The sequence below is a fragment of the Panthera onca genome, chromosome A2 (genome assembly GCF_046562875.1).
Source record: "Panthera onca isolate mPanOnc1 chromosome A2, mPanOnc1 haplotype 2, whole genome shotgun sequence".
NCBI lineage: Eukaryota > Metazoa > Chordata > Mammalia > Carnivora > Felidae > Panthera > Panthera onca.
In genome coordinates, this window is record NC_138340.1 from 29,863,588 (window position 1) to 29,888,431 (window position 24,844).

The window sequence follows — 24,844 nt, forward strand, 5'->3', positions numbered from 1 at the left end:
TAGCCTTACAAGTGAAAGATAGCTTTTAGAAACCTAAATGTATAAATAAGGAAGAAGAGTAGGAAGGGGAGAGAGAAATGAGCAAATGGGGATACAGCATGTGTTTTTCCCTAAGAGTGAAATTTTTCAAAAACGAAAGCACATGAGTTCTAGGTAGCTTGAATGCTGGGAAGAATTATTGTTCTGTAATGATCTGTAATAAATCTTGAGAAGTCCTGATCACGCGATCTTAATCACCCCACATTACCACCTATTATAATATTTCTATGTGGCTTATAGAAGGTAAACTCCACTTAATATGGTAATATTTTAATATTGCCAATTAAGATAATTCAGTAATCAGTATCCTGTGGTGAGTAGTCCCTTATTACTTTCAATGAAGCAATTTATAGAATTTACATTAAGAATTTTTACATGGAGTAATTTCTCTCCCATGGTTGAGGCTAAGTATTGAGATGAAATTTTAGATGCCCATCCACTCTAATCAAGTACACTTATGAGATCTGAGAAGGTACGTTACAAGGGAATTGAGGAAGATGAATGAGAAACTCTGTGATCTATCTTTTTTAAGCTCTATGATGTAATTTTGCCTTGTAGGGAAAAGTGGTCACTGCTGACACCAGAAATGTAATTTCTTCCTAAGATCTCTTTTTATGTACTCAGGTCCTCAATTTTTAATCTGTTTTCAACATGCCAAAGTTAAAACTGAACGAGAAACCCCTCTGTATAGCTTCAGATTCAAAGATCTAATCTTGGAGAGGACACTGGATGTCACATAAATGCCTCATATTCATGCCCAGTCTGTTATAAATACAATGTTTTTGTATTTATACAAATGTATAAAACCAATGTATAAATACATGTACCAATGTGTTCATGTATTCATTGTGTTCATTGTTCATCTGTGTTCTCCCCAGAAGTGATGCCATCGCTGGGTGGCCCGTGATTTATTCTAATTTATGCTCCTGGCCCTAGATGTGGGCGTGGTCTTATGAGAGATGTGTTTTAGTTCCTGGGAGGATGTACTTTGTCACGAGGTGCTCAGGATCTCTCGTTTCTTCTCTGCTTCTAAGTGCCCGAAGCTTGGGGCGGGGGGGGGGGGGGGGGGCGGGGGGGGGGAGTGCAGGGAGCACAGTGACTTTCATTTAGATCTACAAGTTGAGAACAATCTTGGGAAGCTGTAAGTATTAACAGAATCCGCCTGATTGTGAAGTGCATCTTTTACTTGCCTTTTTTGACAATGTAGTAGCAAGAGAAAGACAGACCTTGGCTCAGAGAGAGACAGGTTCTGCTGGAGCTTGGCCTGTTCCTGGTTGTGTGACCTTGAGCAACTTAACAAAGCCCTCTGAGCCTGGATGTCCTCCTCGAAGAGTGGGTCCAGTGATGGTTCCTTTTCATGGGGTTGTCCTGAAGAGGTAATGAGGTAGCATTTGTGAAATGTTTAGTGGACGTGATATATTACCCCATCAAGAGGATGAGGAGAGAGAGGCTCTGGGAAGTTGCTTGTCTGGTCTACTCCGTGGGGATGGCTGAGCGGAGACAGCCACATGGCAGTCTGAGTCCGGAGCATGGCCCCTTAACACTGTGCTGTGCTCATCAATCCATGATGGGGAGTGGGCCGGATAGACATCCTGTCCTCAAATCTCTCCTGTTCCTTATGTGGGCCGCCCTGCCGTACTCTGTTGACAGGGCTTGAAGACCACCAGCCTATTCTCCCCTCTCCTCCCTCCTTCTTTATCCCAGGAGCATTGGCAGCAGCCTCCTGACCCAGTTCTGTCCTCTTGCTGCTCTATAAAAAGCCCTGCAGAGGACAGGGGCCCTGCCCTCCTCTACCAGGCTGCGGATGCAACAGGGAAGCCAGGCCAGACAACCATCTCCTGCGTTGGCCTCTTTTTATCCACTCCCGTTTCCCGTTCTGGTCCGTATCCTGTCCAAAATGTGGCAGGGATTGGGAAAAGAGCCCAAAAAGCTGCCTGAATAGCGAGCCTTCAAATGGTTAAAAATAGCTGTTGCAAAGTCTCTGCACAGAAACCTAAAGGTAATTTCCATTTCCCCATTTGGTCTGACCTCATTTGCCTTAAACAGTCTCCGCCCCAGTGGGAGGAAAAGGCCTGTATAGTCTCAAGGTGGACAGAACCCATAAAAGCAGGACAGTGGCTGCAAGAAGTGACCACTGATTAGTTCCCCAGAACATAAGAGAAAAAAAAAAAAATAATAATAAAAATCAGATCCAAGTATGTAGTTTTTAAAAAAAAGTAGTTGATTTAAATTTTGAATTAGGTAATACTTGACACGGTTCAAAATCAAAAAGGTTAATATTATATATACCATTATATCTCCATTCCGTCACCTACCCACCAGGCTCCCTACCTCGTTATAGGTAGGTAAGCATGATTGCTGGTTTGTTGTCTCTTCTTCGAGACCTTGGAGTTGGGGTGTGTGTGTGTGTGTGTGTGTGTGTAAGCAAATATGAATCTATATCACCAGATCTCCTTTTATACAGTAGAACACCACATACACTATCCTACACCTTGCTTTTTTCACTTAACATGATTTTTTTCTATGCGCATATGGTTTCCTCCTCCTTTTTTTTTTTTTTCTTTTACAGAAGCACAGTATTCCTTTGTATAGTTGTCATGATTTATTTAACCAGTCCTCTATATGGCTGTCATTTTGGGCTGTTCCTAGTCTCTTGTTATTACAATCAATACTAGGGTGAATAACTTTATGTCATTTTGCAAGTGGACAAGTCTGTCTGAGGATAAGGTTCGGAAATGGGCTGTGCCAGGAGCTACATGCATTTGTAATTTTGACGGATGGCGCCAAATTGCCCTCCCCGGTGCCATACCCAGGGCAGTTTCTATCAGCGACACCGTGAGCACCTGTTTCTCTCCGGCTTCCCCAGGAGAGTGTGTTGTCAAATGGGAGCGATTATTCCAACCACCCAGGGGAAAACGATGGTGTCTTCGTGTAGCTGGAGTGTGTTTTCTCTAATCCTGAGTGAGGTGGGGCATCTTTCTTCGTCTCCTTTTTGTTTTTTAATGTTTTATTTTTTGACAGCGAGAAAGGGCATGAGTGGGGAAGGAGCAGAGGGAGAGGGAAACACAGAATCTGAAGCAAGCTCCAGGCTCTGAGCTGTCAGCACAGAGCCTGATGCGGGGCTCGAATCCACAAACTGTGAGATCATGACCTGAGCCGAAGTCTGAGGCTCTGCTCCATCGACTGATGCCCCTGCATCTTTCATGTTTGTGCCATTTGCATTTGTTAAGCTCTAAACTCTTGGTCTTTTGCTCCTTTTTCCTTTGCATTGTTGGTCTTTATCTAATCAAGAGAGACATTATTGTCAGCAGTAAGTGTGGCAAATACTTTTTTTCCATAATCTGTGGTTTGTTAACTATGTTCATGTTGCTTCTTGGACTTCTTATAATCAAATTTATCCTTAAACGTCTTTTTTTTTTTTTTTTTTTGGCTTCTGGATTTTGAGTCATCATTAGAAAGTCTTTCTCCATTCCAAAATGATCTATTTTGGTACTTTTATGGTTTCAAATTTTCATGTTAAATTCTTAAATCATTTGGAATTGAACGTGGTTGATGGTGGGATGTCTAAATCAACTTTTCTCTTTCCCAGATGTATTTTAAAAGGACTATCACGGGGCTGGTTAGTGAAGAGGCATGTAATACCTCGCTAGATCCTTACAATAGCACACTTCCAGCTAGAGTCTGACCGACTTAGTTCAGTCGGCATGTTAATGACACAGATAGTTGCCAAAAAATTTTTACCAGACTATTTTATGTTACAGATGTTGGATCATATGTGCAGTGAATTAAATGTGAGTTTTCATTTCCTACCTCCTGTCCAAAATGGGTTGGGCCGTCATGTCCCCATTAACCACCTCCATCAGTGGGGGATTCTGTTGGTGCCTTAAAATAGTGGCAAGCGGAGGCAGAGAGTCCCTTAAGCCTTAGGCCAGAAATTCAGAACATTCCAGGCCAGGGTCCTAACTCAGTGTGGGACAGCTAATTAAAAAGCCCCTGACTTCAAGCCTTCTTTTCTGGGTAATAGCTCGGAAGACTGAGTACTGTCTAGAGCTCACATCCATAAAGCCAGCCACAACATAAAAACTGCCAGTTCAGGTTCTTGGTCCGTTGAGATGTGGTTGACAAAATGACCCCTGCTGTCTTATCTCCTGGAAGATACTAACCAGCACTTCAGTCATTCCTAAGAGTCTCCAAGGATTGCTTGGCAAACTTAATGTTTAGCATGAAAGTGTATTGCTCGGAGGTGACTTTTGTCACCTACATTCCTTGGATGCTAATGGCAGGCAGTTTGTATCCTCCAGTGAAATTCTCACTGCAAAAATCAGATTTTTGTCACATCTAGCTCTAACAAGAGTTGAATGGGCCATCTCTCTTAGCCATGTGAAGACCCATAATATTTAGAAACATTTTCTCCTCGTTGATTGGTGTACCCTCTCTCACGCCTCATCTGTCTTCATGGTTTGGTTTGCTTTTCTCTCCCCTTCTTCCCCTCATCTCCTCCTCGCCTCTGACAGGCCCTAACTTATCCACAGTATAACAACCATATGTCCCAAGATTTGCAGAATTGTCCTGAGGTGAAATATGTCATTTGATTATTCCCAAAAGGACTTTGATATTTGTCAGAACACATGTCCTTTTCTTTCCCGGTTTGGAGAATATGAAAATGAGAAGTGCAATTATGACTTCTTCCGACTTTTTCTTTCTAGAAGATTCCTTCCTGTAGAGACTATAAAACTCAGCTAGCAATCATTTCACATACAGTAGAGGAAACCGAACGGCAAGTGAATGGTTGCCTATGAGAAATCTCAACTCAGAGTGGGCTCTTTTCCAAGTGAGACCCCTGAGTTATTTCAAGCAGACATTCCTCTTTGAGGAAAAGCCCGACAACACCCACAGCCTTTTCCTTCTATTGTTGTCTTTGTCACTTGAATTTCTAGAAACATTTTGCCCTAATAAACCAACCCACATCTTTTTAACACAGCTCTCAATCATCTTCTTTGAAGGCACATGAATGTTTTCAACTTTCTATTTATAAGTGGCTCTTGATTCATACATTGTTTACTACGACGGATCCATACACAAAAGTAAATATTAATGTGATTTCTGTACTCAACGACATGAAAACAAATGGGATTATTAGCAGGCATGGCACTAAATTTAAATGAGGGCAGTATATAAATCAGTTAAGATTGCTTAATGAATATTCAACAGCAGTTCAGCCAACTGCCCATTCTTCCCTGCAATTAGCATTTTGAGCTGCACACTGCTGACAAATCCCTTGTCACCCTGATATGATTATAAAACCATTGAGCTTAATTGAAAGACAGTGACTGGGTTTCTGATCCGCACACATCATTTGGTTATTTGGTCATCCGAGGTTTCTGTGGGACTCCAGAGGTGGTGTTGTGATCCTGCCCTTGCGTGGGCCCCAGCAGTCGTGATGTGGAGGGCGGTGTTGTTGTAATAAGCCAGGGACCCTGGATAAGAACAAGGGGACCTCTCAGGCTTGTCAAAAGGGATGTACGTTTTGACCCAGATGCCTGTACATCTCAGGAACCTCCGCTTCTGTAAGCAGGGCTGGAGATGGTGTCTTTGGAGGACCCCTTTTGGTACACAGTGGTGCTGAGTGGGGTTCCAGACCTTTCTGCTTTCTGGACTCAAGGTCAGCATCTTTGCTTCTGAAAAGTATCCATCACCTAAATTCTTCCCAGATCCTTGTCAGAGGGGCAGCAAGAGACGGAAGTAAGAACACAGATAGCAAAGATTACCTTTGCAAGTACCTGGAAAATGGGGAGCAACAGAAAGGAAAGCTTTTCTGTAGAACTCTGATCCTAACGGGTGTTCCGTGTTAAGGGGGTGTCCTTATTCCTGGAAGGACACGGGGTGGGAGAATGGCCAGTCTAGAGATTTCTCCCTCATCTTCCTAGTTGCCTGCATTTTATTTGAATAGTAAGTCTCTGTAACTTGAGTGATTATTGATACTGACACAGTACCGTCAGCGCAGCTGACGTCCGGGTATATGTGTGCGCATGTGTCTGTCTGTCTGTCTCTCTCGTTAGTCAGGAGAACCAATTAAATACTAGGCCTGCCATGTGCTGGCAAGTGTGTGCGCACTGCAGCGGGAGCTCAGAGAATTGACATTGATGGCTTACTGATCGTGGTCGATATTTACTGCCTCCTGACTAGATCATGTGCTGTGACATGCACAGTGCTTTTCCTTTTTTTTTTTTTTTTTAATTTTTCTTTAACGTTTATTTATTTCTGAGACAGAGACAGAGCATGAGTGGGGGAGGGCAGAGAGAGAGGGAGGGAGATGCAGAATCAGAAGCAGGCTCCAAGCTGTCCGCACAGAGCTGCCATGGGGTGACATGGGGCTCGAACTCACCATGAGATCATGACCTGAGCCAAAGTCAGTCGCTCAACCGACCGAGCCACCGAGGCACCCCGCGCAGTGCTTTTTCAAGCACGGAATTCTTGGTTTTTGAAAAAGCCTCTCTCTTCGAAGTATCTTCCCTATCTAAAAAGACGAGAGGTTATTTTCAGAAATTTTAGTGAAAGACCAAATGTTCATGACTGTGCACTTAACATGTCCGTGGGCTTCTTACAAGTTCGACTGATCCATGTGCTTTCCTACCACAAGGCCTCAGGCACCATACCGGCCCGGACCACACAGATCATGGGTTGGGCTTGAGGCCAAGGGAGCTGCTCGCCAGCATCCGTATCAATTTGATCGGCTACTAGAGAGGATATCACCCACTACCCTCCTGACTTCCCGTCAAGGCTTTCCTAGAAATCTTAAAATTTTAGAGCCCACGTTAGTTTTCTAAAAATGGATGAGTGAATGGAGAGTGATAAAGAAAGTGTGTTGGCATGTTGCTACTGAGAACTTTCCATGAGATGCACGTCTATCTAATAGGCTGGCCATCTTCGGTCAAGCACCAGAAGTACTGGGCTTGGATTTAGGAGAGGTGTTGTATGAAAAATGTAAACGTTTAAACAGTAGACTGTCAGGCAGTGTGGAGAAGTACTTTCTCGGTGAACGTGGCACAAAAGGAGTGCTTCCAACTCAGGGACCAGCAAACGCACATCTCCCCTTCTGTTTGCATTCTGGCCCATGGGCCCATTGAGTTGGACCTGAGGAAAAACTGCCTTCCTGCCAGCTGGGATGTCTCTTTCTTGCTCCCCTCTAGAAGCATTCAGTGAATGCTTGATGTAGTCCTATCTTGCTATTTCTTCATCGCGATGAGTTTTAGAGAGCCATCTGACTCCGTGGTTTTCAGATTTGTGCAAGCGGCAGATGCTTGGAATCAGGACGCCGGAACATCCGTGAACTTAGAAGTAAATATTGACCAATTCAGTTGCATGAGAAAAATGAAAATTTAATTTGCCGGCAGATAAGCAGAGCAGCCCGCAAAGGTGGTTTAAAGAGTAGCTTTAGGAGGAGAAACTTGAATTTGAGAAATCTGTGATCTGAGAAAACACTTCCTCAGTATGGATGGCAGAACACTCCACTCCACCTTCGAGAAATGCCAGCCTATTTCTGAGAACTGAGGTTCCAACAGAAATGGAGCAGAAGACCTTTCAGATTCTTATTTAAGTATGTGAAATACAGTTTATTTTTTCTGTATTTGAGAGGATTATGTTAACATCCTTGAATTCTTAACTACAGTTTTTTAGCCCATCTGGGACCCTATAAATTCTAGGCTTACTTTTATGGTCCCTTTTATGGTACGTGCCGTTTGAGATTATTTTATTTCTTCAGTGGCTTTCTTAGAGCACTGGAGGGTCTGGAACCATTTTTCCTGTATCACAGTGCTTCTTAACTGGGGGCACTACATACCAGCCTCCATGGGGCGGGGTGGTTCTTCTAGATGACACAGGACTTTGCCGCACCCTGGAACTGTTCAGCTGGAATCAATAGGAGTGGGGCTCATCCAGCATGGGTGCTTTAAAAGCTCCCCAAACCATGGGGCACGTGGGTGGCTCAGTTGGTTAAACACTCAACTCTTGATTTCCGCTCAGGTCGTGATCTCATAGTTCATGAGATCGAACCTCGTGTCAGGCTCCAAGCTGATGGCTCGGAGCCTGCTTGGGATTCTCTCTCTCCCTTCTCTCCGCCCCTGCCCCACTCCTGCTTGTTCTTTTTCTCCCTCTGTCTCTCTCTGTCTCTCCCAAAATAAATAAACTTTTTTTTTAAAAAAGCTTCCCAAACCAAAGAGATACATATGTACTGTTCATTGATAACCATCACTTGACTGAAACCTTACTGGTGTGCGTGTGTGTGCGTGTGTGCATACACACACGTACACACACACATGCATCTGAGAGAGAGAGAGACTGACTGATTTAAGGACCCGCCCCCGCCCCCCCCCCCCCAAAGCTGAGGTGTACCTAAACTGGGGAATCTATGTTTCGGGAGAATATATGTTGCAAAGTAGATTAGGGGAAGCAGAAGTTACCTAATTTGAATCATTATTAAGCCAGTCAGGTCAATGAAAAAAAAAATCTATCGTCACTTCCTTAAAGGGTGCATGTTATGCGGGTGGGGAGGGGGAGTGTGCAGCATGGAAGGGAAGAAAAAAGGGGGAAAGGTAAGAATATAAGGTATATGGTGAGGACCCAGCATACTATAATTGGTAATTAAACTTGTAAATATATTTTTCATTCCAAACATGGTCCACTTCATTGTTTTCCCTTTTTTAAGGTATTTGCATAAACCAGTGTTCATTGTGAAGAAATCATACTTTTAGAAAATGGCCCTTTCTAATCCACAATCTTTGATTCAGGGAGGCATTTTTAGAGTGAATTGGACCTGCCCAGAAATTGGAAATTGCATGCACAGGGACACACGTGAGCATTTTCAGAAATTGTATCTCCATTCTCCAAAACTAGAGACAGTACTGACTCTTCGAACACATCGCAGTTGAAACATTTAAGGGGCATTAAAATTTGCGTTTCTTTTCCTTCTTTTTCAAAATCCCTACCTTTACTTGTTTATCCCTGGACACTACTAAAGGCCAAAAACAGTCTCTCATGGGACTTCTCTGAAAGGAGTGAGTTAAGATACAATGTCATGTGATGTTGACCCTGAACCAACTGCTTTTCTTCATCATTAAACCCACAGTGTATAATTTGTACACAAACAGAATTCACACCAGTGTGGTCAATGGTAGTGAAAAGTTGACACTAAACTAGAACCTGAATCAGTCCCTCACTGAAAGTAGACCTCCAGTAATTAGTGATTAAGGGACTAAATCTCTAACCATGTGGTTCATCCATAAAATGGAGGATGAAGCAAGCATTAATGAGTTTATTAGTTCCTATTTGTTATAAAAGAGTCAGGTACAGTATGATTGATTTTTTGTTACGGACAAAAGAGAAAACGGCCTGTGCGTCTGTATTTGAGTGAGATGTAGCCCCTGAGGGATCTCCCCGCCCCGTTCTTGCTGCCCTAATCCCCACTCATCACATAGCAGCCCAAACGAGCACCTGGAAGGAGGCAGGTCGGACGGTGCCCCTCCACTGACTAAAGCCCTTTGTTAGCTTTCCATTTTCCAAAGATGCCAGTGAAGCTTGCGGTCTTGGATCAGGTATGATCTGCTCTTGCCCACTCGTCCCCCCCCTTTCCTCTTACCGCCCTTCCCTACTCTTACCTCTGGTTTCCATTCAGTTCCTACAACATGCAAGCTCACTCCGTTATATGGCTCCAGCTACTTGATCTGCCTAGAAAGTCTTCCCCTACGGCTTCCCAAGGCTAATCTTCTCAGGCAGGTCTCCACCCCAGTGGCACCTCATCCTGTTTTACCTTCTTCATTGCCCTGGACTGTTTGAAATCACTTGTTTACTTGTTAGTTGCAGATTTTCACCATGAGAACAAGGTACCTTGTCTGTCTTGTTGGTCAGACAGCCCTGGCCCCTCACCACCGATGATCAAGGGACAGTAATAAGAGAGGAAAAGCATGGAAGGCTGTACCCCAAAAGGTTAATAGTAATGATCCCTAGGCGGAGGATGTGGAGTCATTTTAATTGATTTCTTTCCCTTTTGTTCATGTGTATTTCCTAATTTTTCTGCTGACATCATGTATTATGTATGTACTTCGAATGCTTAGCCAGGCTTAAGGAAGTGGTTTTAAAGCTTCTAGGCAAGAGAGCTTTATTGCAGAGAAGGCATTATCTGCACGCGCCACACTGTGCAGTAGGTGCTGAATAAATGTTTGCTCAGTCTGCTGAAACCATTATTCTAAGGGAAGGCATTTCCCCGAAGGTCTGTAGGTAGTTACACGCCCCCCCCCCCAAGTTCCTGTGTGGGAAGAAAGAATGTATGACGTGCATCAAGGTACTTAGATGTGAAGACCTGTGTCTCCCAGGTTTCTGACCTTCATCCTCAGGGCTGTGCTTGTGTCTGATAATCACGGGGTTATTTTGCTCCAGGGAAAATCCATTATAAACAGCACATGGGGCACTAGGGTGTGATGTGCTTCAGTACACGCTGCTTTCATTTATTTATTTATTTTTCCCAAAGAGAATGTGGAGCCACATGTAACAGTGAGTGAACAGTCTGCCTGCCTTCTTCCAGAAAAAGAATCTACAATATAGTTTTTCCTTTCTAAGTCACTTGGCTTGAACAGTCCCTTGGCCGATAACAGTTCTTTCTACTAATAGCTTTGTATGTTAGTAGTTGAATAGGTATGGTAATTATGTCTTAAAACAGGAGACTTATTTGGGGTGTGTGTGTGTCTGTGTGTGTGTGTATGTGTGTGTGTGTGTGTGTGTGTGTGTGTTTCTAGTTGAAGTCTGACCTGGTAAATTGAATGTCATTTGTTTCAGTGTTAGCACTTCTTGGGGCTAGTAAATACTTGAATGGTCCAGTATCTCAACAAAAGCAGGTTTTCTTCAGCTAGGACACTGGGTCGTTAAGGTTCTATCTCATTGCTGAAGTCTGTCACCTTTGTTTAACTTTAACGCTGCCTTCTGGAAATCTGCAAATTTGGGAGAGGGAGGAATCCAAGACTAGAAAACTTGATGACTAATTTAGAAACAGAAAGAAGCTACTCCCTCAGACAAGAAAATCATGTGGGTTTTTTTTTTTTCACATGGGTTTCCATCATTTTCACCTTCAGTAGAAGATTCAGTTATTACTAGAGCCCTAAAATACTTAGTTCATTTCATATCCACGTAGCTGAAATCAAACTCACTGGCATTCTTTCCAAATTTAAGTAAAGGCAGCTAACGATGCATAATGGAAACTTGTTTTATTATTTCTAGTACAAATGCAGGCAAGTCATAGAAAAAAAAAAAAATCATTGTTTCAGCCTTCTGCAAGAGCAGTCCTGCAAGACATGTGCCGAGTAGGAGTGACTTATGTTCAGAACCCCCTAATGGCGTGGAACAGCCATCCAGATTGCTTCTAGAACAGTGCCCAAATGTACAATTGGTTAGAGCTTCTTTCCGTCTGGAAACAGGCACTGCTTAAAGAAAAATGCTGTGCCCAACAGAATCGTCCCAGGATACTTTGGATTAGATGAGCAGAGACGACTCTGAAGAAAAGTTGACTTAACTCTAGCGATTGGAATGCAGCCCCCAGGAAAAGCAAAGCTGTGGTGTGTATAAACAGGGTTTGGTGCGAGGCGCCAGAGGAGCGGGCTGGATCCCAGGGACACCGAGCACCAGAAGGATGCCGCCTGCTTGGCTAAAAGACCCAGCAGCAGGGCCAGCTATTGTGAAGCCCCTCCGCCAGATGAACAGGGACCCTTCTCTGGTCACAATAGCCATTCACGCTGAGCAGCCTCATTAAATATTCAGCCTGTGCTTCCGGCAGCTCATTAGGGCCGCAATGAGCGGTGACGTGGACGCTGGAAAGCCGAGGGCCAGCCAGCATCAGTAGGCAGAGGCTGAGTAAGCTGCCGATGGCTTTTCTGTTCACTGCCTGTCCTATGATGACCAGTGTTTGCTCCCTGCTTTGCCTGAAGTACAGGTAAAATAAAAGCGAAAACAGGCAGGTGGCACCTAAGAGCTGCAGGTTTTTCCCTCTGAGGTGGTCTGGCAGGGACCTCGGATAGTGAGTGCTTGCCCCCTTAAAGCCCTCTGACCCTCTTACAGCGCTCACTGCAGCTTTGGGGGGCCTTTGCTAAGCACTAACAATGTGGTGCTATTGTGTACTTGGGCTGTTTGATGACTGCATTCGGGAGGGTTTGAGGTTTGGTTTTGAACTTGGTGCTAGAGGTTTCGAATACCAAATTACTCTTCTGTAACAGGTCAAACTCAGAAGTATTTGGGGGTAATCCAAACAGTTTGTGCAGCAGGTTTACGACATTGATGCCAAGTTCTCATGTATTTGAGTGGTTCACCACTGAGACTTTGCCTTTTGACTATCAGGGTAGATCTGGTACAATAAAAAGTAAATATTCTGCAGCTATCGGGGGTTCTTCCAATAGACTGAATGTTGTCCTTAAATCTTGTTACTTTTCCATGGGTTTGCACTCAGTGCTGTGTGATATTTAAAGCTGCTGAAATCTGTGAAAGAAGAATTGAAAAATGAACTCAAAGTGTATTTTCTCTGGTCTCACTGTTTGCATGTTTCTCTCTTCCCTACACAGAAAATGTTTTCAGACAGCTCATTTCTATGTGGAAGATAGCAATTCACCTCGGGTGGTCCCCAATGAAAGTATCCCTATCATTCCTATTCCGGGTAAGTAAGACACCCTCTTATTTCCAATAGGCTAGTTGTTTTTCTCTTCTGCTTGTACTTGTGTGTGACAGCCATGACAAAATATTATTTTCATAGCCTTTTAAAGCTTGTCCTAAGAGATCCTTAACTCAGGGTGCTTTAATGAAATCTTTGCTTCTTTACATATCTGCGGTGTGAAGTCCCCTTTAAGAGGAACGAATACCTAGGAGTTAATCCACAGAATAGACTCCCGTGCAGGGAGGGGAAGTAACAGTAGACAAAAGGGAAAGCAGAGATACTGGCGAGCCACTTGGACTGAGTTTCATTTCGATAGGCAATTTGTGCTTACGTTTTTTTGTTTTTTTTTTTAATCACGATTTGTTGATACATTTCTCTTGCGTTTTCTCCTAAGATTCCTTACTCTGAAAATACTTAATCTTAGCGTTGGCAGTTTGGGTTCTTAAGATTTGGGGTGGAAGTCTAGGGATACATTCTTGGTCCGGGACGTATTTCATTTGTCCTCAGGTGAAAAGGTGAAACACTCAGTCAGCGTGAGGGGTAGGGACTGGTGGAATGCACTGGAGTAAATCCTAGCAAATGACATAAACCTTGAGGAGGTCAGGAGCCGGTTCGTTGTAACAGAGGAGACGTGGGAATTGGAGATGGCTCCCACCGTGTTTATCTGGTGTCCCTTCCTTTTTGCCAGATTTGAACTCTCTTCCTCTGGGTTTCATTACGTCCTTGTAAATATCTGTCTTTAGATCTCTCAGACATCCATCCTCCTGACGTTATATCTTTGTAAACTGAGGCACTGCTTGTAGTAGTGTCCCACACGCCTGCAGCTCCCCTCTTTCTCCAGAATGGTCTTCACCGTCGAATGTCCCATGTATTGCCCTTGTTGGTGCATCGTCTCTTCCACCTACACTGAGAGCTTCGTAAAGGCAAGTGCATGTCTCCTTGGTGTGAGAATAATAGCTGGCATATAGTAAGCATTCTTTAACTCTCTGAATGAATGAATAAGTGAATTAACGTCAGCAGACCTTTCTTCAGGTTCTTGAAAGGCTCTGTCTGCGAAGCTCAGAGGTACAGTCATTCTCTCGGTACCAAGGAATGCTTCTGTTGTTTAAAACTCTTCACGAGGGGCGCCTGGGTGGCTCAGTCGGTTGAGCGTCCATCTTCGGCTCAGGTCACGATCTTGCAGTCCGCGAGCTCGAGCCCCGCGTCGGGCTCTGGGCTGATGGCTCGGAGCCTGGAGCCTGCTTCCGATTCTGTGTCTCCCTCTCTCTCTTCCCCTCCCCCGTTCATGCTGTGTCTCTCTCCGTCTCAAAAATAAATAAATGTTAAAAAAAAAAAAAGTTTAAAACAATAAAAATCTTCACGAGGTGCAGTTATGGTTGGGGATTTAATTGGACCTTTATGTGTCCATGTATGTTAAGTCATTAGCTCTTGTTGGGCTTGGCCGTGTTTTCTCCATTCTGGTCAGCTTCTGTCCCTAAAGCTTGTCACACAGAAACAAGGGGTAGCGGAAGAGTCTCTGGTTAAGCTCCGACTGGGTTATTTCATGGCTGCTAAACAATTCCTAGACAAACAGGACAGGTGTTGTGTCACCCTCCTTTCTTGACTGACCGTCACCCTTGGGTCTCGATGGAGGAAATTGCACTCTTGCCTTTGAGAGGAGAAGCAGCAGACAGCAAGCCTTAGTCTTCCACTTGCATGGAGTAAGTAGTTTTGATGACACCATGGGATTTGTGCACTGGCATGTATATAATCATTTTCCTCTTGCATCACCTAGAGTACGTGTTGAACTCTGGAAAATTCCTAGGAGCCTCTCTCCCTGTGAACTGATTTTCATCTGACAAACACAGCTGTTGGGTAGCTGTGTAGTTGAAATCTGTTTTAAAAATTTTTTTAATGTTTGTTGTTCATTTTTGAGAGAGAGAGAGAGAGACAGAGCATGAGTGGGGGAGGGGCAGACAGAGGGGGAGACACAGAATCCGAAGCAGGTTCCAGGCTCTGAGCTGTCAGCACAGAGCCTGATGTGGGGCTTGAACTCACGAACCATGAGATCATGACCTGAGCCGAAGTCGGACGTTCAGCCCACTGAGCCACCCAGGCGCCCCCAAATTCTGTTTTAAAAGGCTAAATCGTGAGATACTTCTTGGGGCTGTTCTTCAGTTTTTATTTTCTTTTCTCACTGGATAGGGAATCAGAAAATCTACAGTCCTCCCCCGCTGCCTCCACCATGAAACCTTTGGTCAGTGCATTGACCTCTGTAAGCCTTAGTTCCCAGAAATCTGTAAAGTGAACAGGATACTTGATCTCCTTGCACTTGAGGCAGTGGTAAAAATCACATGAGATACTATGTTGTAAAAGCATTTTGGACACTATAAGCCAGAAACATCCGTTGTTGAAGCTTTCCTTCCCAAATTATGGTATTATTCATCCCAGAAGCCTTGGAGAGTGAGCATTTGCATGGTACTCAGGTTAAGATGGTCCCAAACACTGAACCATGCCCACTGGGTATGGTCTGCCACGCTTTGCCTTGGACTTGAGGATGTTCTGTTCACTGGAACCCTCACAAAATGCCATCAGTCGTGCCTGCCTTGCCACACCTCTGGGTAAGGTGTTTCACACCGGAAAGGCTTTGGAGAGTTTTCTGCCTCGTTTCCCAGCTACCTGTTGAGTCACCAAGGTAAATAGAGTAGTCCCCCCTACCCCCCTTCACCGTGGGGTATACGCCCTGCAACTCCCAGTGGATGCCCGGAACTGCAGATCTCCTCAAACCCTATATATACTGTTTTTTCCTACACATACATGGCTGTGATAAAGTTTAATTTATAAATCAGGCATAGGAAGAGATGAACAATAGTAACTGATAATAAAATAGGACAGCTATCACAATACACTGTAATAAGGGTTAGGCGGTCTCTCTCAAAATATTCTGCGCTACTCACCGTCCTTGTGATGGTGTGAGCTGATAACATACCTGTGTGACGAGACGAAGCGAGGTGAATGACCTCGCATTCCGCTACTACTGTCCTTCTAACCAGACCTCAGGAGAAAGGATCACCTGCTTCTGGACCACGGCCGACGGCAGGTAACAAACCTCGGATGAGGGGGTACTTCTGTACTCAGAACCCCAGGGCGTTTTTTAACTGGGAGTTTTTCCTGATTCATACTGGTAGTGTAAGTACATGGGATGAAAATTGCTTCAGATTCTCCACTGGTTGAGAAATCCATGGTGTTCAGTGGTACCTCACTTGACATAGGAAATGCATCCTTGAGGAGCTGGAACACCTCTGTACAAATGAATTAGTTTAAATCTTCAGGGCGGTGTGATGGTCAAGGACCTGGAGAACCCGAGAGTGAGACCAGTCTTTCTGTTTTCACAGACCACACAGCCTTCCCTGGGCACATGGCGATACAGATCAACGCGTGTCTGTCTCCCTTAACTGGGAAAGAGTTCTTTTACATAACCTTTCTTGAAAGAGTTTTTAAGTTAATCACATTCTCTAATTTTCCTTAAACAAAACCCCCACTGTTCCGTTGAGTAGTTATATTTGTAAAATATTTTGTAATTTATGATGCACGTTAACAATCCATTATTCTGTTTATTCTTATGGTTTCTTCTGGTTATTAGCATACAACTGTGTCCTGCGTAAGAAATTCAGTGTAAGAAAAACGCAGTTTTTAACAAATTCATGAGTTATTTTCACTCTGATGAAACTTTCAACCCAACTTTTCCCTAGTGGAGACCCCCATGGGGTCATTCCGAATGATTTACCCTAGGAATTATCTCATCGTTCATATTTCCAAAAATAGTAAGGTATTTATAGAACTCATATGGAATGTTTGTTCTCCCCCAGTAGACCTGTTAGATTTTCTTCTTGTTCAAAACCTAATAACAGGACTACTGGCCCTCTGATTTATGAACTTGATCACCTGAACTCCTTATGTCCTATAACTGATTATTTAAAAAATGAGTTTTTCAGATATTTTCCAGGTACTGGTTTTTCCAGTATTTCCAGGGGCACCTGGGTAGCTCAGTAGGTTCAGCGATCAACTCTTCATTTCAGCTCAGGTCATCATCTCATGGTTCATAAGATCGAGCCCTTGTTGGCCTGAGGGCTGACAGCATGGAGCCTGCTTGGGATTTTCTCTCTCTCTCTCTCTCTCTCTCTCTGTCTCTTTCTCTCTCTCTCTCTCTCTCTCTCTCTGTTGCTCCCTCCCCTTTCTCTCTCTGCCCCTCTCCCACTCACATTCTCTCTCAAAATAAATAAACTTAAATTTATTTATTTGTTTACTTATTTATTTATTTCCAGGCAAACGCTATAGTAAACTGAGCCATTATACTGGTTAAAAACGTATGCCACAGGGTACGATTGAAAAGTCGTCAGGCACCAAAACTGTTACAAAATAAAACTTGTGGGTCAGCACTGTAGACTATGGAATGAGGTCTGCTCCTAGAACTTCCTTTACATTGAACCTCTTTAAGAAACCACCATCACATGGGGCGCCTGGGTGGCTCAGTCAGTTAAGCGTCCTGACTTCAGCTCAGGTCATGATCTCATGGTCAGTGAGTTCAAGCCCCGCATCCGGCACTGTGCTGACAGCTCAGAGCCTGGAGCCTGCTTCGAATTCTGTGTCTCCCTCTCTCTCTGCCCCTCCCCCGCTCATGTTCTGTCTCTCTGTTTCTCAAAAAAATGAATAAACTTTTTAAAAAAATTTTTTTAAATCATCATCATGTAACGTGTATTGAGCATTTACTGACGACATGGTTTATTTTCACTGCAATCCTAGAGAGACCAGTGCCATTGATATCCTTCCCTTAGAGATGAGGAAACTGAGGCTCAGAGACACTGTTAATTAGCTCAAGGTTACACAGAGTTAGCATTGGAATGCATTGGAGTTAGCATTGGAATCTGCTGTGTGGCTTCAAAGGACAGATGCCTAGAAAAGGCTCCGCCCCCGTTGGCCTGTTGGCACGTTCTTCTGACAGTTCTGATCTCTCAAGACTTCAGGCTCCTCATTTGGTTGTTGCTTCATGAAATCAAGGCCTTTTCAAATATTCACGTGTAGTTTTTCTGAGCTCTTGATCCTTATCTTCTTTCACCAGCACTCACCATTTGCTTCTCCATTAAGTTCTCCTTCATCTCCCTGAACAGTTTCATTATTTTGCTGAAGTTTCTTCCATATCAAAAACTCATCTGAACTTTTGTCCTGTAGTCATTTCTATTTTCTTCCTACGAAAAAGACGCTCCACCCACCGATACCTCCACTCCCTGTGCAAAAAGAGGCCTGTGTGTTTTAATGACTTGGGTAGAAATTCACAAATAGATTCAAACTTTTGGATGAATCCGCTGTGGTTAAAATTCATAAACAAAGAGTCCTGGCCTTTAAATCCCAAAGCATAAGTGGGATCACTAAGTTACACTAACTTTGTGAGAAGTATTACAAAATAGGCAAATGGTTAAGGAAAGCTTTGCTAATTGATAATCATCCCTGGGAGATAGCCATTTATAGGCCTTTTTGAAGAATTAAAGTTATTGTACTCATCTCATTGAAATTTTAGGAGTTTAAAATCTTCAGTGTGTTCTTCTGATTTAACATAGCAAAGATAGTCTCGTAAGGATGAAGGCATTTTTTCCTGATCTCCCCTGGACTTCTGTACAACGTGGAAATGCTACAGAATGTGAATATGGCGGCTAAGGTGGGTTAGCATTAGAAAGCACTCCTCTAGGGGCGCCTGGGTGGCCTAATCGGTTAAGTGTTTGACTCTTAATTTCAGCTCAGGTCATGATCTCACAGTTTGTGAGATTGAGCCGCATGTCAGGCTCTGTACTGAGTACAGACCCTGCTTGGCAATCTCTCCCTCTCTCTGCCCTTCTCCCACATGCACAAGCGCGCACTTGCTCTCTCTCTCAAACATTAATAAAAAACGGGCGCCTGGGTGGCTCAGTCGGTTGAGCGTCTGACTTCAGCTCAGGTCATGATCTCATGGTCTGTGAGTTCGAGTCCCGCATCAGGCTCTGTGCTGACAGCTCGGAGCCTGGAGCCTGCTAACGATTCTCCCTCTCTCTCTGCCTCTCCCCTGCTCATGCTCTGTCTCTCTCTCTGTCTCAAAAATAAATAAAAACATTAAAAAAATGTTTTTTTAAACATTAATAAAAAACAAAAACTCCTCTAATTCAAGAGTATTTATCCAACATGAAAGAAATTAAGGAAGTGTTTTTTGTTTTTTTTTTTTAAGTGTATTTATTTTAGGAGAAAGAGAGCAGGTGAGAGGCAGAGAGAAAGGGAAAGAGAGAATCCTAAGCAGGCTCCATGCTAACAGCACAGAGCCCAACTCAGGGCTCGACCCCATGAACCACGATCATGACCTGAGCCAAGATCAAGAGTCAGTCACTTAACCAACTGAACCACCCATGTGCCCCAGAAGTGTTTTTGAAGTTATGTTCATCACTACAGAAGTGTCATCAATTCTTTCATCAGGAAAATTTGGAATTATAGTGCCTATTCCATATATGATATTTGGGAAAAGTGTTTGGTTTGTTGGCCAGTTGGTTGGTTTTCCAGGTAGACTGAACTCTTAACTTGTGCAGAATGAAAGGGGCGTTGACTCTTGGGGCGCCTGGGTGGCTCAGTCAGTTGAGTGTCCGTCCAACTCTTGATTTTGGCTCAGGTCATGATCTCACTGTTCATGAGTTCAGACCCCACATTGGGCTCTGCACTGGTAGCTCAGAGACTGCTTGGGATTCTCTGTCTCCTCTCTCTCTCTGCCCCTCCCCCACTCATGCTTGCTCTGGCATGCACTCGTTCTCTCTCTCTCTCTCTCTCTCTCTCTCAAAAATAAACTTTAAAAAAAGGGGGAAGCTTTGACTCAATTTTTTTTTCACTAATTGTTTTTCAAAATCGAATGGTTCTCCATTGTCACCCTGGGAGAGTTAAGCATAATAGAATGCAGTAACTTAGCCGTCCGTCCTCTCAAAATGCTTTCTCAGGTAGTTACTTCTAAGACGTTTTTAAGATACTAAAGTGGTCACACATTTCCATTAAGATCCATATTATCCTTAACCTCTGCAACTACTTTTAAAAATCTAGAGTTTCCAATCTTGAGATACTCCTTTTAAATGACAAACTTCAATAATATTTTCATTGCAGCTATTGAAGTGTTATGTACATACGTCATCTGTAAACTATTTCCACTGTATTGCATTATTCTTTTAGACTTTCTTTACGTTATAGCTTTTTAAAATCAAAACTTAGTTCATTAAGTTAACCTGATTAGAGAGAATGTTGTAAGGGCTTTTCCAAATCTGCGTATTGTCAAGCACAAATGTCCTTAGAAATGCTTTTTTTCTGGAAATTAGAACATCCAACTTGCTAATAAGAGCATTAGAAAACAAAATGTTGCTGCTAACCAGTAGCTTGGAAATCCAGAAATGATTCATGCCTTTCCAGCAGTTAAAATACATCTTAATAATTTGAAGGTCACTTGCTACAGCAGGGTGCCAGCATATAAAGGGATTTTAAACATGCAGTTTAAAACCCTTGGGATTAAACCAACCTTGTTGGCATATTTTATTTATACAGAGATTATCTCCAAAGGAGATTCATTGGTCTTTTGACTATAATGAAGCCTTTTCTTTATTGACTTCATTGTGTCATAAATGAAAAGAGATTTCTTTTTATGGCAGGAAATAAAATGTTCCAATCTCTGCAACACTCCTTGCATCCAAAGAGTCTGATTTAGACAATCTATTTGTTGTGCCCTAACTCGGAAACTAAAATCGCGGTAATGTTCTTTTATTTCATGTTTGCTTTATCTTCCTAAGTGGACACAGAGGTATTACCAAGTGCAGACAGAGACCTGAACTTGGCTTCTGGGAACTGAGAGCACAGACACAAGAAGGGACTGAGTTGTTCCTGAAATCCGGGACTGTCCACTAGAGAGGTGGTTGACAATCCTGTTGTGGGACTTGGGGGACCAGGGGTAAGGTCTAAGCAGGAGTGACTTGATCCAGTGACTCTGCTGGGGCTTTATAGGTTCTTCTTATAAATTTGCCAGAGGACAGATTGGGTTTGGATTTGTCATAGGGTTGCAGGAACTTGAATGGATTAAACAAACTTCCCAGAGATTGGTGGCAGAGTAGGTGACTTAAGGCCCTCTGGAATGTTCATTGTAATTCTGTATGTACCCACACCCTGCCAGTACGGTATTTTCTAAAGTAGACGTTAAGCCAGTTGACCCCAGCACTAAGCATCTCGGCAGGAAGGTAAACACTACAACACTTTTTTTTTTTTTTTTTTTACCTGACATCATCACGGTGACCAGAATATTAGTATGAATTCTCCAGGTTTACGGAAGCTTACTCTTCAAGCCAAAGTGTATCATTTCATTCGTTATAAGTCAAAGTTTCTTTAAAATGCATTATTGTGGTTTTCTGCCCTCTAACCGTTTACGTTCAATTGAAGGTCGAGAGACGTGAAATAAGGTAGAAGAGATGAGACTTTGGAGTTGGCCTGGGCCCCACCAGTTGATAATGAACAGTGGCCATTGGCCAAGCTCTTTGGTCTCTTGTAGTCAGTTTGCCTGTCTATAAAATGGGTAATCACCCCCCGAAATCATAGGGCTGTGCATATAAAGCAATTAGAACCCGACAATAAATGAGTTACGAAGCATTTAGAAAATGCCAAGCACTCATCTGCTTTTTGTAACACTATGAATTAGGTAGTTATTCGCATTTCACAGACGAGGAAAAAGAACCGCAGAGAGTTTGAAGTCCCACCACCAGGCCATCTTGCTCTGGCCACCATTTCCCCGAGGTGCCTGATACACGCAGAAGGCTTTCCGTCATCAGTAACCGAGAAGAAGGACGCTACACAATCTTACTGAGTTACAGGCTAAATACCCTGCCACAGAGCTGCCTGAGCCCTGTCTGCAGCACCTCCCTGTGGCTGATGTTCAGTTCAAGAACAGCCTTGGCTACTGACTTTCTTTTTTCAAAATGTTTATTTATTTCCTTGTGCAAAGACAGACAAGAAAGTGAAGTTTTTCCCTTTTTGTTTATCTGTTACTCCTGAAGAATAAGAGAAGGCAAACTAAGATGATGAAAGTAGCTTAGAACCATACACCAATGTATGGGTGATTTCCCACTAATGGCTCCAAATATGCAAGTACAACAGAGACATTAACTAGATTTGGAAATAGCCTCGCTCTGTGTTCCGTGTGTTCTTTGTTCCTTACAGTGTTGTATTCAAGGTCAACAATCTTGAGTCTTCCAACGCTCTGCTTTGGGTACCTACAAACCGGAGACTAATTCCAGGCTTCCTCAGAAGTGGTACATGAGGATATTTGTTGTGGACTGCCCAAAATAAAAGGTCTCTTGTACATGAAGTTTAATTCCAGCCACCAAAGGCCAAAATCTTGGAACAAAGTATAAATAGTAATATCGAATAACAATCTCACCCTTAAGGTGCTGATTCTCAGCTGACTATACCAAGCACTTTATAACAAGATGATTTAATGATAAAAGCAGTACTCTCATTTTTGCTGAATTTAAATCTTCGCTATATGAAAATTCTGTAAGTAAATAGGAGAAGGGGAAAAAAGGGAAGCAAACCACAAGAGACTTTTTTTTTAAGTTTATTTCTTTGGAGAGAGGGAGAGAGAGGGAGAATCCCAAGCAGGCTCTTTGCCGTCAGGGCAAAGTCCACACGGGGCTTGATCTCACGAACCATGAGAACCTGAGCCAAAATCAAGAGTCAGATGCTTAACCAACTAATCCACCCAGGTGCCCCAACAGACTTTTAACTATAGAGAACAAACCGAAGGTTGATGGAGGGAGGTGGGCAAGGCCCAAGCTAGGTGTATGATGGATATTAAGGAGGGCACTTGCGTGTTACAGGTGAGTGATGAATCACTAAACTCTCCTCCTGAGACCAATATTACCCTATATGTTAACTAACTGGAACTTAAAAACTTGAAACAAAAAACGCTGGCACAAAATTTAAACATAACATTTTATCCAAGGGACTCTAATTAAACCAAGATACTCGGTTTAACTCCTTGTTCTTCCTTGAAATTGGAGAATGTAGACAAGTTATGTATCACAGCACATAGGAGAAAGAGCTTTGCATTCAGTACACCAGGGTTCAGATCTCAGCTCTGCCTACTGAGTTATTGGTCGCTTTGGACATGTTGCTCCATGTTACCTCCTGTGTAACGCGAGGATAACAATGCCCCCTTCACGTAGTTCTGGTAAAGGTAAATGTACCAAAAGCATTTAGCACAGTCCCTGGTAACCAGTCTAGGGCTTAATAAACGGTGATTCTGTTCTCATTATACCCACTCTATCTTGAGACCGTTTCATTATATATCCTAACAATCTCCCATCTAACCTGGAGGTCAAACCTCTTCCCTTTAATGCCAGCTCATAGTTTTATTTTCTTTATCAGCACTACATCGGTAACATTTATTTTTGCCTGAGTCATCAAACCCCTCCCTTTTATGGCACTTGGAGTCTTCACCATGTAATTACATGCTGTTCTTCCCCTCACCTGCTTACGTTCATTGCTTCTCCAACACAAATGTGCCCTTGGGCAGAGACCATCTCCCTAATGTCCGGCTGAGTCCTGGGTGCTCAGGAAATGCCTCCTCCAGTGGTTTCCCATTCACTCGGACCATATACACAGACAGCAGCCATTCTCTCTTGACCTTGGATCCGCGACCCGCTTCCCCTGCCATGGTCCAGCTTTTAGTTAATCTTTCTGAGCTTATTTTCCCAACTGTGAGATGGGTAGGAAAATAGCCTCTATCTCCCAGGGTTGTTGAGAGGACTTGAGTACATGTTAATGCACCTAAAGGGCATAGAAAAGTGCCTCGTCCATAGTTAGTGCTGCTAATGTCCTCTGCGTTCAGCAACGGAACATACTTAGGTGAAAAAGCATCTTTCATATGGATGACCTCTAACAACACAGGGTTTTTCCAGATAAAAGCTGAGATCAGGTCTATGCTGCTGTCCTAATTGCTTGGCCTCCTGCTAGTTACGGTAATTTTCTAATTACCTGGTTCTTGCTGAGAGAAATTTAAGAGGAAAACTATTAGGACTTTGAATTAGTCATAGCCTTGTATTCACCGTAATATTGACAAAAAAAGATTTATGACCCTTCAGCTTCATTTATCTTGATTGAAAGACAAATACCATGTTACCTGGGTAGCTGGTGGTGGTCAGTGCTGAGTGTGTGTGTGTGGGTGTGTGTGTGCACGCGCGTGCCTGTTGGTGGTTTCATGACGTTACTGGTGGTGCCTGGAAATGCAGAGGGGTGTGGTTACACTTCCTTGGATGAAGAAGCTAATTGGAGACACTAGTGAGTCATATATTTCCATGATTATCATACTGAGCTCTGCTGGATTTCTCCTGCATCTAGCCACGGGGGATAGCAGGCAGACTGATTTCTGAGCACGTATGGCATTAGCTTGAATACTATACCTGAGCAATTGGCAGAAAAGAAAAAAAAAATGATAGTTACCCTAAAAGCATTTTTTTTTTTTAATGACTTGAGGTGGGCTTTGGCCTTTGAAATGCCGTGGGTTTTGCCCTTTTTTGTTTTTTGACTCTGCAGAGTAAAATAGCTCTAAAGCTGGCCTGTTGTTTTTTCTTTCTTTAAACTACAGTCCCTGTGCCCCGTAAATTTATTGGAATTCTAAAATTCTAAGCTATCATGGGATAAATGTTGCCCTCAGCCTATTGTGCTGTTAATGATGTCCCCCTCGGAAAGGGGTGTCTTTGGGTTTCTAAATAAACTGGAAGGCTGCATTCTATAGTGTTCGCAGGGTTACGTTGTATCTCATGTCGCTCATTTTGCCCCTTTTCCAAAGGTGAGTGTCTTTGGATTAATCTTCTTGAGACTCCAGTTTTGTACATATTAACCCTTCAGCCTCAGCTTAATTTCTCTGCCACTTGATCTTAATTGTAGAATTTGCTTACTCCTAAACATTTGAAGGGAAGTCAGTCAGATAATTTTGGAAATTTTTCTTGAACTGTGCATTCTGCTCGATATTCTGGAGAAACGTTTTGGCTCTGCTTACTTTGTTAATGCTGGTTACATCATTATGGGAGCTATAGATTTCTTGGG

At 43.2% G+C, this 24,844-nt stretch overlaps 1 protein-coding gene across 4 annotated transcripts in view; it reads left to right on the forward strand.

The window, feature by feature from the left end:
• Positions 1–24,844, forward strand: part of PTPRG (protein tyrosine phosphatase receptor type G) — a 712,847-nt gene that overhangs the window by 641,230 nt on the left and 46,773 nt on the right. For all 4 annotated transcript variants that reach the window (XM_078442875.2, XM_078442876.2, XM_060631468.3 and 1 more), the window contains one exon: positions 12,636–12,727. In XM_078442875.2, coding sequence (XP_078299001.1) covers positions 12,636–12,727 — 92 coding nt within the window. The remainder of the gene's footprint in view (positions 1–12,635; positions 12,728–24,844) is intronic.